This window comes from Dunckerocampus dactyliophorus, chromosome 15, assembly GCF_027744805.1.
Source record: "Dunckerocampus dactyliophorus isolate RoL2022-P2 chromosome 15, RoL_Ddac_1.1, whole genome shotgun sequence".
In the NCBI taxonomy this organism is placed as follows: domain Eukaryota; kingdom Metazoa; phylum Chordata; class Actinopteri; order Syngnathiformes; family Syngnathidae; genus Dunckerocampus; species Dunckerocampus dactyliophorus.
The window spans coordinates 13,161,279-13,181,834 of NC_072833.1; the positions used below are offsets into that span (position 1 = coordinate 13,161,279).

Sequence of the window (20,556 nt, forward strand, 5' to 3'; positions counted from 1 at the left end):
TGCATTTTACCCATCCATCTGCTATGATGCCTATCCTCACAAGGGTTGCGGGAGTATGCTTGAGCCTATCTCAGCTGACTTCGGGCGACAGGCAGGGTCCATCGTGGACTGGTTGCCAGTTCATTGCAGGGCACATATATTTCCATTTTACATTAAGATGTAAGTGCAATCATTTTGTCATCATCCAATTTTCCGCCGGGTCGATTTTTATCCCCTTAAGGCAGCAAAATGGTCAGGGTCCTAATACTTTTGTCTGTAGCCCGTTCAGGCAGCACATCGGTTAGGGTCTTACCACTATCGTCTGCAGCCTGCTCAGGTGAGCCACTGTGCTTGTACTGTAGGAGGTGGGACACCTGCACCTTCAAAAGGTTCGATCCCTGGTAATGGCCAGTGGACGTCCAAGAAGAAAGAAAGAGGCCATACCGGACATTTCTGTGCCTATTTTGACAATGCAGCTGTATTATCTTGTAGATAATTGAATGTCAAAAGAATTCCCAGTGTGGCAACTGAGCTTGTAATTGCTTTGTTGTTGTGTTGCGTAAAAGCTCCATTTGGACTGCCAACCACTGAAGAACTTACCTACTACTTACCCATTAAATCAGAGGTTCTCTATTTCCTGTCCCCCCAGTTTGAAACACTGTTGAGAACCTGCTTTATTTATTTATCTGTACAAACCACTGTATGAGTTGCTGGCACCAGCATCGTTCAGGCATAAATAATAACAGTAAGGGTCTACCCACAGTATCAGATTAGTATATAGTTGCATCCAGACGGGCACGTTTGACTGGGTGAAAATGAAGTAATACATAAGGCACACCTACCTGTGGTGCTATAAACAGACACGCTGACCATGCGACACCAAAACCATAGAAGAAAGAACACATGCGCATCAAGTCAGTCATCTTTTGCTTGTCCAGCTTGTTTAGACTGATGCCTAAACAAAATTACTACTCCTAGTCATTTTGGACTACAGTATAAAACACAAAATATCAGAACAATGTCAACTGGAGTGAGTCATGCCAATCGAAATATTCTGATATTATGGTGGCTTGTCAGCAGCTGTCAATTCTGGTCACGTGACGGCACTTTGGAAGTAGTTGAAAAAAAATACTGTTTCAGGGCACCCAGGCTGAAACGATAAAATATTAAATACCTTGCCATTTTGACCTGAAAATGTTTGGCCCCTAACAGACCTACCAACCTTGAACAAGTCTCCTGTGCCTCTCAGCCCCTCGCCACACACACACACACACACACACACACACACACACACACACACACACACACGCGCGCAACTCTCATTGCAAAACATAAATATATATATATAAATACATACAAAGTGAGACTTTATAACACATTTTAATTCTCTTTTTATGACATTTTTTGTGTTTTAATGACAGACTGGAGCATGAACCGGAGCTGAAATATGTACAAAAACTATGCTATTAAAAAACAAGAGTCCCCTTGTTGTGACGTTATTGCTAAATGTTACAAACTAGCATTTGCGCAAGGAGTATAGTACTACAACTACCACGATAACCAGTACGAGAAGAACACACACATACAGTGACAGTGTGTTAGCGCTCTATAGTGCAAACAGCCCAAATAGTCTGAAGAAGTAAGGCTGAGAGCGACAGAGGGAGAAAAAAGGTTTAAAGCTGCCTCTCGCTGTGCAGTGCATGACACCTACTGTATATGATCAGACATTTGGCATTTCTCCAGGACACAAACATTGTTCAGAGCTCCTTTAACAAAATCATGACAGCTGCTTCCAGAAGAGTACAAAGAAAAAACATTTTCCAAAACAACTCCAGATATGGCGTGTAACATTTCCGACACCCCGTGACGCTCACGTCCCTTTAAAGAAGTGTAAACCAGCTCAGGTTGTCAAGGTCAAAGTGTGCCCTTGAACTCTGTGATGATGAAGATGATACTAAGGGAGGGGTCAACATGTAAACAACCCAAAAATATCCCAGAGAAGGCGGGCGATCCTAGCAACAAACACAGTGTCTAGAGTTAGAAAACATAGACAAGACTTGCTGTTAAATAAAATCTACAGTTTCAAGATTGCACAACCTCTGACCTGGCCAGTAAAGGGTTCGTAAAGATTTGTTGTCGCTACGCCAGACAGGAAGTGGCCTTTTTTTGTTCTAAAAATCTAAATAAAACAAAACCCAGGCCGACCGAGGCAGCGCAGGCAATAATGCACTTTTTTGACATCAGACAAGGGGAAACTTTGTACCAATAATTTAAAATATTACAATATAAAACATATCAACTTAAATCGTGTTATTTTTTCCACTGAAGGGGATTGAGCAAATCCTTTTTTGTGTGTGTTGTTGTTGTGAGAAAAGACAAAGTTAACACATTCAAGTTACAGTTGGACTGTAAGCTGTTTAGTATTGCCTTTAATTGTCAAGTTTATTTTCTTCCTCAGCCTTTTGGAGTATTTGGATGCTAATGGAGTGAGTCTAACTCAATAATCCATTACATAATGACACACGCGCACACACACACGCACACGCACACACTGGCTGGTGAACTCGTAGTGCTCAGGTGGACAAATTAATGAGCTGTACAATATTGCTGTTCGTAAATGTTCAATAATACACAAAAGAAGAAGGCCTTTCTGCACTCCATCGGCACGGACCCGTGTTTTGTTGGTCGCGTTAGAAAAAGGAAGGCGCTCGTGAGAAGTACCAGCAGTGGAAATCGAAGGAAGGCGAGCAGATGCTCTTGCTCAGAACGACAGTTCTCGTGTTTTTTGTGTGTAACTGAAGTTGTCAGTAAGGCCACATTGACTCGCTAATGACGCCGCTGGAAGACACAAACACGCGTGATATGACGTGAGGCTAAGGCCGTCCAACAACAAGACCGCTTGGACGCTCCGTGACGTGGACAATTCCGACGGAGACGTGGCGCACATATTGGCAAAGGCAAGGCAGAGGCGTTGCTTAAAGCTTTTCTTTCTTTTAAAGACTTCATAAAAACCAATGATAATAAAAAATAGGCCCTCTGAGGTCCCCCCCCACGACTACACACAATGAAAACCTTCGCTGACTTTTAGGGGGGAAAAAAGCCCAAGATCAGAGGAGGAATACAAACTATTTGGTAACAAAAGTGTACTATATGTTTAATACAAAAAAAGGTATGGAGAAAAATGTACCTTTACTAAAGCTTATACAAGATCCTTGGTCCATAAAAACGACGTCACCGCCACTTTTTTGTGTCCCTCTGCGTCCTCATACAACAATACATCCATCACCGGGAAGCATGGAAGCATGGAAGGAGGGCAGTGCAAAAATATTCACTCCACTTCAGCACTCTCGTTAGTTTTTTGGGGCGGGAGGTGCGCTGGATGTATTGTTGTGGTGGATCCATTGTGGCAACTGTGGAAAGATGCTGGTGCTCTGCAGGAACATTCCAAAGCACCAGGAAAGGATCCTGGCAGGTCCCCAAAGTGACCGCAGGGGAGGAGGGAGCTTGTCCTGCTTCGTCCCGTCAAGCTTTGTGATGTCACTCCTCCTTCAGACCCCACCCACGTTTCTTCCTTTATCCCGCTCATTTTTCTCTCCAAAATTGATACGCAGCAGTTTGATTCTTCCCCAAAGTCATTCCACACCCTCCGGTATAGTTGCTCTCAAGGCAGACGGGATCAAGTGTTAAGAGACCACGGTTGCGGCGGCGGACGAGGACGTGACTCCCGCGGCGGTGGCGGCACTAGGGGCGTAGACGGCGGCACCCTCCTGGCTGCCACCGTCCCTCAGCAGGCTGGAACTGCCGGCCCGCAGGATGGCGCCGGCCGCGCTGCAGTGTGGCCTTGGCCCGGGCTCCGGCGTGTAGGTGAAGGTCAGCGTGGTGGAGTAGATGATGCCGTCGTTCCTCACCAGCGTGACGGGCACCTGGACGGGCTGCCGCACCCAGCGCCAGCCCTCACAGAAGGCCGAGATGTCGGGCACCACGCATAGCATGCTCTCTGCACACCTGAGGACACGCACAACAGTCAGGGCGGCCTCTTTCATGGAAAACAATCACATGGTCTTGAGATGGCGGTAAAGCACACCTGTACATGGTCTCTGCTTCGACGTCTCCGAACCAGACCCGTAGATTTGGAGTGAAGTTCTGTCCTGTCAGCTCCAGCATGGCGACGTCCCCACCGCCGTTCAGCTGCACGCAAGCACACACAGCATCCAAGACATTCTCAGTGTTTCTCCTACCACAGGGGTCGGCAACCTTCAGCATCAAAAGAGCCATTTTGTCTCCTCTTTCAGGAAAAAATACATTACACAGCCACCAAACATTACACAGCTTAAAAAACAGTCAAATTTGTAATTTTTAAAAAATGTTACAACAACAAAATTCAACAAATAAAAGTGCAGCAAGCATGTGTAGGCATACTCTGAAATCATTTAAACGCCATTTTCAGTGGTTCCCATACTTAAGTTTAGAATAAATAAATTGGAGGCTAACTAGTTAGCTTGCTCGCATTCTATGCAGCCGTGGCCATCTCTTGCGTTCCTGCATTGATCCTGTAGCCTGCGCATTAGCAATGTGGTGTAAACAAAAATAATAGGAGTGTAAAGGTGACTAAAGAGGTGTTATTTCATGTCTACATGCAAAAAAATTGCATTTAGAAAGTCATACACAGGTTTTCTATGCTCTAACCACAAAAATATTCCATCTATCAATATTGAATCCTACTTCGCGGAAATTCACTTCCCCTGGTTAGGTCTGGAACCAATGAAGCAAGACACCCCCTCTTTTAAAACACACACACATACACAAACAAACACACTGTGAACGTGCATGTGTGCACCCCAATTGTAACTGTAGAGGAGGGATCCCTTTATAGTTGGCGAAGCTGCTGATGAGTATGTGTGTTTGTATTCATTTTCCCTCCCTGACCAGTCAGCCCATTGCTGCAAAGCTATGTACTGCACGTTTAGTACAGCCCATCATCACAACCCCCACAGACACCACACCAATAAAAGCAGCATAATGATGACAGCTTTTGTTGCTTTGTTTAAATGTGATCTCGTCAGAAAAGTGTTCAATGTGATGTTTGTCAGCTTTCACAAACCCAACAGAAGCCAAAAAACAGAGGGGGTTAACCTGTAAGCTTTCAACCACAGGCACAGGGGTGACAGGCGATTGGACAGGGCCCATGCCCTCGTAGAAGGTGTACTCGGCCTTGTCGGTGCTGATGATTGTCCAGGAGGCGCCATCATTGATCATCTCCTTGTTTGGTTCTTTTGGACATGGAGTGGCCTGGAAGCAGACAGGAAGTAGGAGAACATGACTGATAGGGACTTGAAAAGAGGACATTGGTGTTGAGGGTGTGTATGACACTGACTTGAAACTGAATGATCCTCTCTTGTGAAAGGCACAGGTACATGCGCTCTGTGTCCTTCAAGTAGAAGGCACACTTGTGGAGCTGGGAGACTGGGTCGTCCGCGTCAAGCAACGCCGTCTGCTTGTCCACCTTACGGATGATCTGATGGGGGCGAAGACAAGCCATTTAACCTGTCTGAAAGGAAACGAGAACGGGTGGGGCTTTCTTTCTTACCAGTCTGGGTAGTGCCATGCCGGTGACTGAACAAACCAGCTTGACCGTCTGTCCATAGTGAATGTAACCATCTCTCACAGTGAACTCCTCTCCTTCAGACTCTTCATCATCCACTGCAACGTATCACAATGTTCACACAATGACTCAAAGCCACTAATCACTAGGGTTGGGCTTCGACCATCGATTGGGAAGCGGGACTAACATTCCGATTCTCCCGGGATCGTTCATTTTTTAAAATTTCGATTCCTACTTTCAATGTCCGAGCAGCCCGCCGACCGGAAAAAATGGCCACATAACACCAAAGAAGAAGAAGCGGCACCAAGCTTTTGTGTTGATCAATTTCAACCATGGAGAGTGTGCGACGGCACTCAAAAGTTTGGCTGAAATTCTGCAGGAAAAATGAACGGTCAGCAAAGTGCAACATTTGCAACGCCATCATATTATGCAAAGGAGGGTGCACCGCTAACATAATCAAACAACTCTGAATTCACGGTGTACAGAGTACTATGTTTTTCAAGCACTACGCCAGACTTCATCTAAACAGTTAGGTTAGAAAAACAATAAATTACGTTGTTCTTATGCCAACATTGAAGCATTGTAGTATACAGTATATACAGCGGCCAACTCAAATATCTAGCTAACTTAAGACTGTGTGCATTTTTACAAACAAACGACCTGACGTTAACGCTAGCTTTAGCCAGGAATTTGACCAGATCCCGCCAAGTGTTACTCCATTCACCGCACTTGTTTGATATTCTGCACAGAGGTTAGTAGGAACTCAGTCACATGCTTAAGTTCCACTTTGTCTATTCCACATCATAAGTCACTCTCGAACACATAAACAACAGGATACGTGGAATTGTTTTTGTTTTTGAAAAGAATCTGAATCGAGAATCAATTAGAACCTGAATCGAAACGAGAATTTTGAATCTAAAATCGCTCAAATTCCAACGATGCCCAACCCTACTAATCACTCAATAATAATCAATCAATAATAAGATGGGTGAGGACGCTCTATTTAGCTGTACTACATGTATAAACAACATCTCACCGACAGACCAACAAAACAAACACCTGACCAACTTACACAGATGGATGTAGAAGGCCCCCCACTGCTGGGAGCTGGCATGGAAATTGCCACCCTCCACGTGGAGATAGCGCGTGCTGACCGTTTGAGACCGCAGCCGGTTGAACAGCGCCACCTTGGTGCCTGACGCGATGCACACTGTAGAGGAAAAGTGACACATTTTAGTTATACCATGAACCCCTCCCCCCCTCTGCTCACAGAGCAGCTGTGTTAACAGTGTGGTAAGTGTAGCGAAAATAGCTTGTAATGTGCACATTTCAGGTGTTCTTAAATAGGAACGTGGCTAAATTCGCGCACCTATACTTACACTTTACATTTTGAATGCATAAGTGCTTGTGTTTCTCACCTTCTTCATCAAGGTGCTGACAATTGCAACTTTCTTTGGCCCCATGGTGGGTTATTTTGCAGCCGTACTCAGTAAAAAGCAGAGACTTGTGGTGTAATTGTGTTAGTTATCAAAGAACTACACAAAGAACTACAGAGTCAACAGGTGATAACGTCAGAGAGGCGACGGTGCTGGGGGACACTGACTTCCAGGTGGGAGTTGAGGGCATGTACGTTTCTTAATAGAGACACCTTACCAACACAGTTGGACTCATGCAGTGTCAGAGCTGTTTATTTATCTGTGACAGCAGTATGACAAAAATGTTTTATTGTGTGAATACTTCCATTTTGTTATTGTTTTTTCAAACCTTTTTGGTGTCATGAACACTTTAATGACTATTTGAAAATGTGAGTTTCAGGTTGAGACCATTTGAGAACCCCTGACCTAGATTATCAGGGACCAGGGAGGCTGTATTGGCCTCTAGTTGATGAACACAACAACAACAAGATCCAGAAAGTCAAACTTACAGTCAGCGTTTTTAAGGGACTGTTTCTTTTTGGAGGGTTTGGAGATGACCTTGATCCTCTTGCTGAGGAAGACACCGATGTCGGCGCTGTTGCCGTAGAACATCTTGACAGACAACATGAAGTGCTTTCTCTTGTCGGAGTCAGATATATACAAGGTTTTGGCTGTGCAATAGTTCTGGGAAGAGGATGTTCACATCAGTTTGGTGCCCTCACAAATGATCAATCAAATCAATCACGGCGTGAGGATATTGTACCTTTCCCTCTAAATTAAGCTGCTGCATTTCCTGGTCGCTGTTGCCAATGCCGATGAAGGCGCAAGGCTGCGACTCTTGTTCGGAACAGCCGTCACGCTCCATCTGGTCTTTCTTTTTCTTCCAGCCACTGCCCATCAGGTACACACAAGGGGGAGGGCAGAAAAACCTGAACACAAACATCCATAAACTTGTCACTTTTAAGCCCCTAGTCACTTCTGTTACTATCTTTCAAGATTCAAGAGTTTTAATGTCATGCATAGTAAAACAAGCAGTTATACTATGCAATGAAATTCTTATTCTGTTCATTCTGCCAAGAAAAGAAAGAAAACACAAGAAAAAGAATAAGAACATCAGAAACATAAATACCAATAAATTAAGCAACGACTATCTACTGCAGGAGTGACCAAACTTTTTCCAGCGAGGGCTGCATACAAAAAAATTGACGGATGCGGGAGCCACTTTCATACATGCTGTACATCAAAGATGCTGAAACCAATCCAATGCGGACAATATACATTACTCACAAAAAAATGTTCACTTGCACTATAACACTTAGAGGTGAACTTTAATTTTGAACTTTTGAATGCACATAATAGCCAACTGTTCAATGATTCACTACTTTTTGCCAAACTTGCTATTTTGTAACAAGGAGCTAAACGTCAAAATTCACAACAGGTAAAGTTTGTTTACATTTTCACAGAAAGGCATAATGTAAGGTCTTCCAGTTGCTCCATATCTCTGTTGCGACCTGCTGACGTTTTTGTGAATGTGCAGATTTTGTGAATAGTGTAACTGAACAAAGTTGCAAAGCAAATTTGTGTATTTGTATTTGTACTTTATTTACCCCACAGCGGGGAAATTCACTTGTTAAAGCAGCAGATGTACAGATGCAATATCTAATCATACATCTTATTAATAACAAATTTGTTTTATTTTTACAATATGCCGAGGGCCAATAAAAACGAGCTGAATCAAGCGGTCCACCAACAGGCGCTTACAGTATTCACCAGCAGAGGGCACACTATCACCAGGTTTGATGAAACAGTAATGCAAAGAAAACCACTGGATTTCATAATCTGTGTGATGATGTTCATTTCAAGACTCATCACGTCTCCTACTTTGCATTCTTTCACATTTGAACACAAGAACAACATAAGACACTTTAGACTGTATGAGACATGGAGCTCAAATTTGACATCATATTATTTTTATTTTATTGTTATTTCATTGGAGAAGGCAACTGGTTGAGGCCACTTACCTTTTCTCATTGCCATAGGATTTCTGTGCAACTTTTGCATGCAGGATCATGACAGTTTGGTCCCCTCGCTCCTTCAGGTAGTTCCTCATGGCTTCTCTGGAACAGCAAAACAGTGGTGAGAGGGGTGGGGTGGAGTGGTGGTGGTGGTGTGTGTGTGTGCGCTTGTGTGTGGGGCGGAGGGGAAGGTTCATCAACAGGCCAGTTATAATCTATAATCTCCATGTTGGCGCATAAGGAGCCTCTCGGTTTGGTTGTTTTGGGGGATTGTTGGGGCGTGGGGGTCACTATATCGGTGTAGACACAGACAGGCATTAGGTGTAAAGAATGACAATACACAGAACATGTGCATACTGTACACTCGCAATGACCCCATCCCCCCCCCCCCCCCCCCCCCCCCCCCCCAAAAAAATATGCTTGCTCCCTCCAGCTGGGTCCCGTCGATGATGGAGGGGGCGGGGAGGGCTGGACCGTTAATGACCGGCTCAGGGAGTGGGGTGGTAGTGGACGAATTAAGCAGTTAAGAGAGAGGACGGGTTTTGGGAGGAGACATGGAGAGCCTGTTGTCTATCTCCTGGGGGGTCAAAAGAGGGGAAAGGGGCAGCAAAGTCGTTGCTCTCACCACTCGTGCTAAGCTGAAGGTGCTCAGAGAAGGTGAAAGAATGTTTTTCGGTGCACTGTCAGACACCAGCGCGCCCTTCACTCATGCACATTCGTATGTCAGTGACACCTGACACGCTAGCGCGTCTCATCTGCCTCGCAACACGGAGCCGCACGCTCGGGTTAGACCAGGCCTTTGTTATGGTAAGCAAGAGGCCCCTCAGAGAGAGAGAGAGAGAGAGAGAAAGAGTGGGGGAGAGGGAGGACGGTGGGCTGAAGAGGAAAAAGGCTGATGCAGACTTTAGTTTATCTAGCTCAAACTGGATGTGGAAATGAGCTGTTATGATGTTCTTGTTCAAAGTGACAGCCGAGGCTCACTCATGCCACCCTGTTGATTCATTCGGGCTCGTTGCCCAAGTTTAAACAAAATGACAGCAATACAACCAAAGAATTCCAAATATTTGCGGCCACTCAAGTGATCCCAGCCAACATTGAAGCTCTTCAAAAAGCTTTTTTTTCCTTGTATATACGGCTCAAAAAACATAAAAGGGAACACCAAAATAACACATCCTATATCTGAATGAATGAAATATTCTTCTTAAATACTTTCTTCTTTACATTGTTGAATGTGCTGACAACAGAATCCCAAGTCATGTATTCATTTATTATTTGTATTTATTTATTTATTGGGGGTGTCTTGCTGTCCACCTGTTGTCTATTCCATTGGCACAACAACATGTGAAATTGACTGTCAAGCTGTGTTGCTCCCTAAGTGGACAGTTTGATTTCACAGAAGTGTGATTGACTTGCAGTTACATTGTGTTGTTTAAGTGTTCATTCATTTTTTTGAGCAGTGTATTTTGTGTAAGCATTACTGTACTCTTTCATAGCCACTCATTCGGTCGCAATATCATAAATCTTGCCTTTAAAGGAACAAGATGTAATTGCTAATTTCACCTCTTTTTTTAAAAAAGGTACAGTATTTATTTGCTGATTTGCTAAATTGAAGAGTTTTATGCTCGTTTTTCATTGTGCTATGTTAGCACTAGCATCGAGTGGACAGCTTGGACAAATCCTTAGCAGTAGTGTCGTATTACAACAGCACATTGTCCAACCTGGTTACGCTGGTCCTGTTTATGTCTACATCCCATCTACAGGTATTGTCGACCAAGTCCCGGCCCACTGTGCTCTTATTACTAAAAAAGTACGCATTTAAGTTGATATCAACATACAGTACATGTACATAGTTGGCAGCTTTTGTTGGCATAAAATTTGAGACCCAAAGGGATCATTTCTATTAAAATTATTATTTTGACATGGATTCTACTGCAGCTACTAAAAAAATGCACCCATTTATTTATTTATTTTTTAATTGTTAGCCACCGGAAGAAAAATGTACCAAAGCTTTATTGTCATTGCAGTCAAGACACACAACAAAATAGGAGCACCTCTGTTAGATAAGAGTATGAAATATCATATATCACATATGCACAAATCGAGTAAAAATATATCAACAAACAAAAAATCCTTGATTAACGCCAATTCTACTTATGTCTCTGAACAAAGTTACAAGTAAATGTTCGAGCAATGGTTAGTTTTGGTTTGGCGACGACGACTTATGTCGACCTGAGCTAGCCAGTCTGAGGGACGACGACTTCAACAGGTTTCACTGTAGTAGTAATTGCCAACTGTAGGGGGAGTCACTGAACAGCGTCAGCAAACTCTTCCTCCGTCAATAGCTTATTCGATTGTTGCACAAACCAACATTTTGAAAGCTTCACTGCAAATCCTGCATGTACAGTAAAGTGATACTCCATCATTTATCCTGGTAATGAGCAAGCACTACCACAAGAATCTGGGCCAGCTTCATTCCACAGACATAATTCAATATTAAGTAAGTACCAGCCACGGGCAGTCATTCCACACCAGTATGGCTGGTACCCCCCCTCCGAATAACAACAGTGGCCTCTCTATTACACAATTACGCTTTCACTCACAGCAGGTTTTTATATATTACTGTCGTCCCTGATGCCATTTTTAGTGCTGACATCCACCTCAGTGCACCCAGTAAAATATTTCAATGGATGTAAAGCCTCACATGCGGCAACAATCAAATGAAACCGAATATGCTGTCATCAGATGAACTGAGTGGGCCCGGTGGAGACTTCGTCATCTTTTACAAGCTGCCAAATGTTGTTCATACCGCAGCATTCTAATCAAATTCTAGTGGGGAAAGAGAGATTTACAGTGATTTTAAATATGGCAGACTAAACTTTATAGCAACTAAGCAGTAAAATGGCGCAGAGGTTGAGCGCCACAGACACACGCTGATATAAATTAAGGTACATACAAGCAAGATTGTATCTGAGGTGGCTGCACTCGGACTGAAAGTAAAAAGTAGTTTGCAAGCTTGGATGCGTGCAAAACCTACACAAGCATACTTTTTATCCGCAAGTCTCAGTTGATGGATTCATGTCTGTGCACTTGACCCACTTTCTCACACCTTACAGCACTATCATTTTCAGTCAGGCGGCAACGCAGGCAGCTAAAGGACTGTCCTGCGGGGGCTTTTTAGGGAAAACCCTGTCAGGACGGCTACTCGACTGGAAATACAATGCATGACACATTTGCACTGCCAATGAGCCTGCAAGCACACACGCGCACACGCACACACACTCAGGCATTGCAGGCATTACAGTCACACACTGACTATAGAGGCTGCATGAAAACCACTGGTTTGAGTCCAAAACTCAAATCCTGCCACTAAAATGCAGCGCTATAAAATATACAATGGTGTTTAACAATATGCATATGGATTAAGAATGACTTTTTGCAAAGCTGTCCAAAATCTGAAAGGGTAAATTCCTACACACGGAATGCATTTACACAACATGTTGGTGGCAGGAGCAAGTGTGAGTGTGAGTGTGTGTGTTTGTGTGTGTGTGTGTGTGTGCGTGCGTGCGTGCGTGCTCACCTGGTTAGGCGCTGTGGCTGAGGGCGCTCCCCAAACTTCCTGAAGTGTGAAGAGAAAATAAAAACTATGAGCGAGCTGGCTGTACAAGTAAACAACACATTGCAAAGCTGCTTTTACATTAGATTACGACTTTGCCACCATTAATCAATCAGGAGTTGGGCCCAATACAATTAGTACTGCACAAGAATTAGAAACCTCCTAAATGACAATACTGGTGGTCAACGGTTTACGGCATTCAGAGTTTCAGCATTTTATGGTTACATGCTCCCATACAGTAAATTCATTAAAAACTTCATTTTGGAACACTGGACTGTCGTAACTATCATCAAGGATAAAGATTGCATTCAAAAGTATGTTGAAGTTAAAGATGTTGAAGGGTAATGAGGAGGTGGTCGATCAACAATCTCTTGATTGCAAAAACAAAAGAGGGTAACGTCGGTCGAACCACCAAAACAACATCAGAAAATTCAACTCATCTTTGCATGGAATTGTCCTCCCACACCTACACACAGTCAGGACTCGTGTCACAGTCACATACAGTCACAGAGAAACAGTTTACAATCACAAAACTCTTGAAAAAACACAAAACTGCAGGGTCGCTACAGTATCTTTCAACATGTCAAAGGATCTGCTCTTATGAAAGCGACTACTAAGCAGCGTCGTGGGGGAAATAATTGATTCTTAGATGCATTGCGATGCGGACATTGGCAATTATTTATCAATTCATAAATGTCAACAATCAATGCTGACAGAACATGAAAAACGGAACAAAAAAAGACAGAAAGCGAAAGTGCCACATGGACAGTTTATGGTGGTGCACCTAAGTGTAAGACGCTACCAGAATGGCTGAGCGTAAACTCCCACACGCACCCGCTAGATTTAAAGTGAGCGTCTGGAAGCACTCATTTTCCACCCAACTGGGAAAAGGTGAAGCTAATCACACTTATATAAGCACTGTCATGCTAGGTGTTAGCATGCTAATGTTAGCATGTTACCATGTGAACATTGGCATATTAGCATTTTTATAGGTATACACACATAGCATTATCATGTTAGGTGTTAGCAATGCTAACATGCTAATGTTAGCATACTAACATGTTAATATTAGCATTGTAGCATTGTTAGCCATTTTCATAGGGAGACACATATGAACACTTAGCATTATCATGCTACGTGTTAGTATGCAAACATTAGCATGTTAGCTTTGCTAACACCTAGTATGATAGTGTGATGTGCTCATATCTGTGTGTACCTATAAAAATGGCTAAAAATGCTAGCATGCTATCGTTAGCATTCTATCATTTTTGTCAAAGAGGCATTTTTCTGATGCAAATGTATTACTCTTTTAAACGCATATTGTTTTGAGAAGCCAAACTCTTTACTTAAGTAGCAAACACATTTTAGAGCTGTAATATTTTTGCCCAAGGTTATCATACCGTCAGAATCTCACACCGGACCATGCCTAAAAATAATGTTAGGGGGAAACATTGCTGTGCATCCATCCATGCCAACCTAGTGGTGCCAATTCCCATTCTGCTACAGTCAAAGCACGGTGCTAAGAAACACTTCTGTTCCTTAACACAAATTCAGCAATTATTTGTACTCAAATGTTGGAGAGCAAGTACAAACCATCAACAAGCAAAGAGTGTGCCCCCCACTGGGAAGGGATTTTGTGAGATCAGAAGAAAAATCCTAGGAAAGATGATGGGCTGTGAGGGCCAGGACGTGGAATCACTGTAAAAAGAAGGGCGATCAATACGGTTCCCACAGTGAAAGACAGATGCTTCAGCTAGCTAATGCATTCTGGAAGGAGGGAGGAATGGGATACTGTGGGGAAAGTGGAATGAGAGATTCCAGGGAGCGAAGAAGCAAGAAACCTTGTTTCACATCCTAAAGGACTTCCTATAATGCGTGCATGCAGTTTAAATGGCGATCAAATGTGTTTTAAGTGATACAGCCGCAGGTTTGCTCATTGAGAGGTAAAAACCACATTTCGTATCGACTATCATCTCACGCATGCACTCAGTCAATACAGGAAACCACAACGGGTCGACCTGCAAAGGCAAAACAGAGTTGCCTCTGCAGCTTTTCTAGGTGTGAACCTTAGCCTGATCTGACCTCCATACATATTCTACAGCATATACTGTAGCTCGCATTCAAAGACCCATGTGATTGGGTTGTTAAGTTTAATTCAAGCCGGGGGTCAACTGATGTCACATAACTTTTAGATGGCTGAAAAGATCTGTGGCGTTTTGGTACCAATGCAAGCAGGCAAGTTATGTTGTTACTAATCCTTCTCTTGCTGCAAAATAAAACCTATCATAAAAGCTGAGGTCACACACACTGAAGTATCACATGTATACATCAGTGTAGCCTAAAAATAACTAAAATGGTCCAATGAGCAGAGCCTGAGGGCTTCCTGGTTACTTGAGAATACACTGTCTGATGACAAATAAGCAGTTAATTTCTCAAAATCAGAACACAGGCAAAGCAATAATGCTGACAGTCTGTCATTTTTAAACACCAACTTGCATGCATTGTGAATAAGGGCGGCCTTGTTTTTTGGGCTTATTCATAATATAATGATGTCTGCAAGCATGATTCTTATTAAAGTAGTGAACAATTTAAATGTTGCCGATCATAAATAAAACACAAATAGTTGACAGCTCCAACAGTGATGAAAACTGGAGACCCCTGCAACCTGGACATTGAATTGATTCTGTTTTAAGTTGAGCAGGACAGATTTCTATTTAATAAAGTTATTTATTTGTATTATTTTATTCTGTTAATTTTGCTATCTTGAGCTAAAAAATAATTATTTCCCATGTATTCATATTACTCCAAAACATGCATCAAATTAAATTTAGGTTTGCGTCAAATAGTACTTTGTAGTACTTCAAAGGAAACAAAAAAGAAAACAAAAAATCCACAAAAGTTTATTTTTTAATAATGACCTATTTGCCAGGGGTCCTTGGAATTGTCTAATGGTGCACCTGGCCAAGAGCACTAATCATAAATAAATTGAAAAATGGACAGTTAATCCATGTGATCGGTATCGGCCAATCTCACTCATGGATAATCGGTATTGGAATCGGCAGCATAAAACCCTCATCAGAGCAACCCTATTAAATACACATGAGAAATTCAGTTTATATTATTACTGTATATAATCGTTTATATATATATATATATATATATATATATACACAAGTGCTTTTGATACAGTGTACTCAATATGGGATCAGGACCGTTGTACTTACAGTAAATACAGTACAGTAAATCCCTAATGCTGAGACATTCCAAAAAATAAAGGTTTGTGTTATGTCAATATGGATACACGTATCTGTCTTTGGTGGGGCCGCTGTCCCCCACCCTCTGTTCCAGAGAGCCAAAACACGACACCCAGACATTATCATTCATGCACTCAAAGTCAAAGGTTATGGTATGACCTCTTGGCTAAACCGGAAGGCAGCGTGCACATCCAGCACATTGTGCCTGACAGACAGCAAACAATCAGAAAAGGGCTGAATGGGGGCAGTGAAAACAGATATTAGATGAGACCCACAATGACAATCAGTACGTTTACATGCACTAAATTAGTCGAATTCAACAAATAAATCGATCTCTTTCCATTGTCACACCTGTATGTGAAGTCCATATTTATAAGCACTATTTCTAATCGACTGTTGGCCATATGCTGTGTGCCTCTGACACGCTAGATGTCTTTTATGCTCCTTTCAGAGTACTTAAATGTAATGCTTTTCCGGTTGACCTATTAAGTCACATCAAAACAAGCATCTTGGCAAATGGGTACAACAAGATCCTGCAGGTGACATGTTGAAAGTGGGGTCTGCCTCTATTGTAAACTGGATGGCATCTGCTTTTGGGTTATATCCTGACTTGGAGACCGCACGAGCGCAGAACGGCGGTTCAGATGATCAATCAATGGTAGCAAGGACATGCAAGAGGGAACTGGTTGCCAATCGCATAATCTAGGTTTATTAACCCAATCCTTAAAAGGTAGAACACCATCTAATTAAAGCGTTTACGTTTTAAAAAGCTAATTTCAACCGAATTCATGCAATAATTTGTTTTTTATAGCGTGTAAATGTATTAAGTAGGGCTGGGAATCTTAGGGCACCCCTTAATTACATAGTTTATATTTTGCAGCAGAATTTTTAACCAGAGTACAAACAGGAATAGTGCAAAAACAACAACACTTGTAATGCAAACTATCTGTGAGAAGGATTTTATTTTAGGTGCCTGCCACACAGTAACACTATTTTAAACTTATTCAGAAAGCCAAACATCTTATGTCTCTTAAGTAGATCCATTAAGTAGAAGCAAAAATATAAAAAAGTGTAATATCGTAGTAGTGACGTACTCACCATAAAGAGACAGAAAATGACCTGGATGCGGTTGAGGACAATGTTGACAATAAAAGAAGTAAACTAAACACGCGTCTCTTGATTAAACAACACAATATCTAGCATTTGAAATGAAAACTCAACATTTCTCTCACGAGGCACAGTGTTCCCCATGAGGGTGGTGACGAACGAGGTGGTTGTGCATGTTTGTTGTGTCACCGGTGTGTCGTCTTTTTTGGAGACACTTCTTACATAAGTCCGTAACCAGCTTTGACCCGTCCACTAAATCCACATTTTGATTTCAACTATGCTGGCACTTCTTCAGTGGAACTTTACCACCCGAGTCCTCCTTAGCGTAGCATTTGTTTTTTCTTTCACTTGCGCCCAATTGGCTGCCACTCTCATGAACAGCACCTCCTGGTGTAAAATAGTGACTCGCCTCACTGGGGAGAAACGGTGAAAGAAGTTTATCGAGGCTATGTTTTAACACTAATGCAACATCAATGCACGGCGAGAACCTATCGTTAATCCATTGTAGAGTTAAATATCGCAATAATTTGATATGTTAATACTTCGTGACACTCCTAGTACTAAGCAAAACTTGCAATGGCACCTGCCTAGATTTAAGATACTATTGGATGCTTTCACAATTTACTTTAGTCACCTGTAGCCATAGGATATGGACCATAAGTCGGATTGTAATATAAAGACTTAGCAGGTTCTGTCTGAGTACACAGGATGAGTAAGAAGGTGTTTAGTTTCCTGGCCTGAGGGCTCATAGCAGACAGTAGATCCTTGTAGTGGCGGCACACCTCATTATCAACGTGCTGCTACCTCACTGCTTCAACTCCCCTCCCAATGGCCATTGGCCAAGAACACAATCACAGTAGATATGCTCCAACCTTAGCTGAAAATGGAGCTAAAGATTGGGTAAAAATCTAGAATTGGGGTTATCACTAGCAATACTACTAGCTACTGTACACTACTGACTATAACCACTAATCTTTCAACAACTTTTTCTAGTAGTCGACTAATCTAAACGACTCGTTGGGAAAAAAAATTGGTTAATTTTGTTGTGTCCATTTTCATTTTGACAACACAACACAAGGGCTAAAGCATAAAGTGTCACCTGTTTGTGACAAATCTAAATTATATAAATAACACCTTTTGTTAGAAGCTCATTAAATAAACTGTTCAAAAACAAGAAAGAACTCCCCCAATGCTAACGTGTAAATCTATGTTATGTTTTATTTATGTCTAATATGTCTTATTTTTCCTGATCATGTCTATTATATTGAGTTATACGAGTGTTAAACTGAAATAGGCTGTTTATCACCTGATCAAAAGTTTAAGACCACAGGGTATAAAAGCCAAAATCTGCATAAAATGTTCATTTTCTGTCAGGCATTCACACTGTCATCCTGATGGCTAAAGCTAAGAAGCTTTCTCTTTTTGAACGTGGTCGGATTGTCGAGCTGCATAAGCAAGGCCTCGCAGCGTCCATTGCTGCTGAGGTTGGGTGCAGTAAGACAGCCATTCTAAAATTTTTGAAAGATCCTGAGCATTATGGAACAAAAAAGTCAAGTGTTAGAGCCCAAAAAAAAAAAAAAAATCACACCTGCGCTGAGCCGGAGGATCCAATTGGCTGTCCATCAAGGCACAGGGCTGTCTTCCACCAACATTAAGGCCCTTACTGGTTTCTACCGGCACAGTGGAGGGGGTCCATCATGATCTGGGGGGCTTTTTCATTAAGTGGAACACTGAAGCTTCAGGTGGTGCAGGGTCGTCAAATGGCAGCTGCTTATGTGCAGATGTTGCAGCAGGCATCCTTCATGACTGAGGGCCCTCGTCTGTGTGGTAACGAGGGCAGACGAGGGTCTGTCAACAGGACAACGCTGTAGTTCACAATGTTCGCTTGACCAAGGACTTCTTCAGGGAGAATAACATCACTCTTTTGGACCATCCTGCATGTTCCCTTCATTTAAATCCCATAGATAACATTTGGGGATGGATGGCAAGGTAAGTTTATAAAAATGGCCATCAGTTGCAGAAAGTTGATGCCCTTCGTGAAGCCATCTTCACCACTTGTAGCAATGTTCCCACTAGCCTCCTGGAAACACTCGCATCAAGCATGCCCAAACCAATTTTTGAAGTGATTAACAAGAACGGTGGAGCTACTCATTACTGAGTCCTACTGAGAACATTTTTTGTTCTGATTTGGAGAGGGTTTTTTTTTAATTTTTTGAGCTACGGTCTTAAACTTTTGATCAGCTGATAAACAGCCTATTCCAGTTTGTTGTTTTCAATAAATTACTTTTTCATCGTGCTTTTTGTCTCACTCCCCCTTCTTGTTTATGCATATTGTAGCTCTACTTAAAATCTCATTAAGATCCACATGTACAAAATGCAAATTCTAACAATTTTTCAACTGGTCTTAAGATTTTGATCAGGAGTGTATATATCCATCCATATGTGTATATATATATATATATATATATATATATATATATATATATATATATCCATCCATCATCTTCTGTCCTGGCCCCCAAGCCAAATTTAGGAACCCATTGTAGAAGTCCCGACTGTCAAATCTGTTTAAGCAAATAATGACAACAATGAGTACAACAGGGAGGTGTTTTTTTTTAGACAGAAGGGAGAAAATTAAAATAACATGTCTCACCACGCTAGTGAGCGTGCAAAGGCAACTTGGAACCAATTGAGTGATACTTGGAAAGTCAAGCCCGTTAGCAACATTAGCGCTGGCAGCCAGCTGATGAATACCTGCATACTGATGTCACAGAGGTTGCATAACACAAAGCAGGAATTAAGAATCCCATACTCTCACTTCGTGGGCAGTGCTGCGCCATGCTGTGTGTGGCCGGCAGCCTTACAACATATCTTTCAGACACACAATCACTGCCAGGGGAAATGTCCCAGTGGGGGCAGCCAAGTTTGGGCACTAAACTACAAACAAATTTGTTAAAAAACATGACAATTCCAGGAGGTTGAAAAGGACGATGGCAAAGTGTGCCCGAGTTGGCGCCACAATTGGCACGGCGGTCTTTGATGCCCCCACATGTCACTACACAAGCAGCAGTCGCCCCAGCACAATGAAGGATGAGCACCTCCAGAAAATATTCCAAAGTCTTGCATTTCTGACAGTCATAGTGGGAGGGTGGCAATGAGGATGCCAACAATGTGAAGAATATGAGTGGACAGAGGACACTTTGACAGGGTAAACCTGAGAGGGAGGATTCACAAGAGATTAACACAAAGTTGTTTCAGCATGGATGAATAACAACGGCAAGCAGAGAAAGATGATGATGATATCAGGCGACGATCCTTGATGAGGAGTTAAGTATTGCACAAGCAGACGAGCGCAGATGACCACGTTGGATGACTGCTGATGAGCTGTATGATCCCACAAGCTAACTGTATGCAGATGGCAAAGGTCTGGAAGCTGGCCTCAGATGCCCCGCTTCTTGGCGGTAAAATCAAGGCCAGGGACTCTTCCGTGTGTGTGTCTGCATGCGTGTGTGTGTGTCTGTAGCTGGGTGGGTCGCAGTCTGCGCTTCCACTTGCACACAAGGCACCAGCT

The 20,556-nt window shown here is 42.6% G+C and overlaps 1 protein-coding gene across 1 annotated transcript in view; it reads right to left on the reverse strand.

Moving 5' to 3' along the window:
* Positions 1-1,330: 1,330 nt before the first annotated feature.
* Positions 1,331-20,556, reverse strand: part of rbpjb (recombination signal binding protein for immunoglobulin kappa J region b) — a 42,599-nt gene continuing 23,373 nt past the window's right edge. The window contains exons 2-11 of the mRNA XM_054800937.1: positions 12,589-12,627; positions 9,018-9,113; positions 7,760-7,925; positions 7,506-7,680; positions 6,654-6,791; positions 5,567-5,679; positions 5,354-5,494; positions 5,113-5,268; positions 4,064-4,167; positions 1,331-3,984 (exon numbers count right to left, since the gene is read on the reverse strand). Coding sequence (XP_054656912.1) covers positions 3,663-3,984; positions 4,064-4,167; positions 5,113-5,268; positions 5,354-5,494; positions 5,567-5,679; positions 6,654-6,791; positions 7,506-7,680; positions 7,760-7,925; positions 9,018-9,113; positions 12,589-12,627 — 1,450 coding nt within the window. The 3' untranslated portion in view covers positions 1,331-3,662. The remainder of the gene's footprint in view (positions 3,985-4,063; positions 4,168-5,112; positions 5,269-5,353; positions 5,495-5,566; positions 5,680-6,653; positions 6,792-7,505; positions 7,681-7,759; positions 7,926-9,017; positions 9,114-12,588; positions 12,628-20,556) is intronic.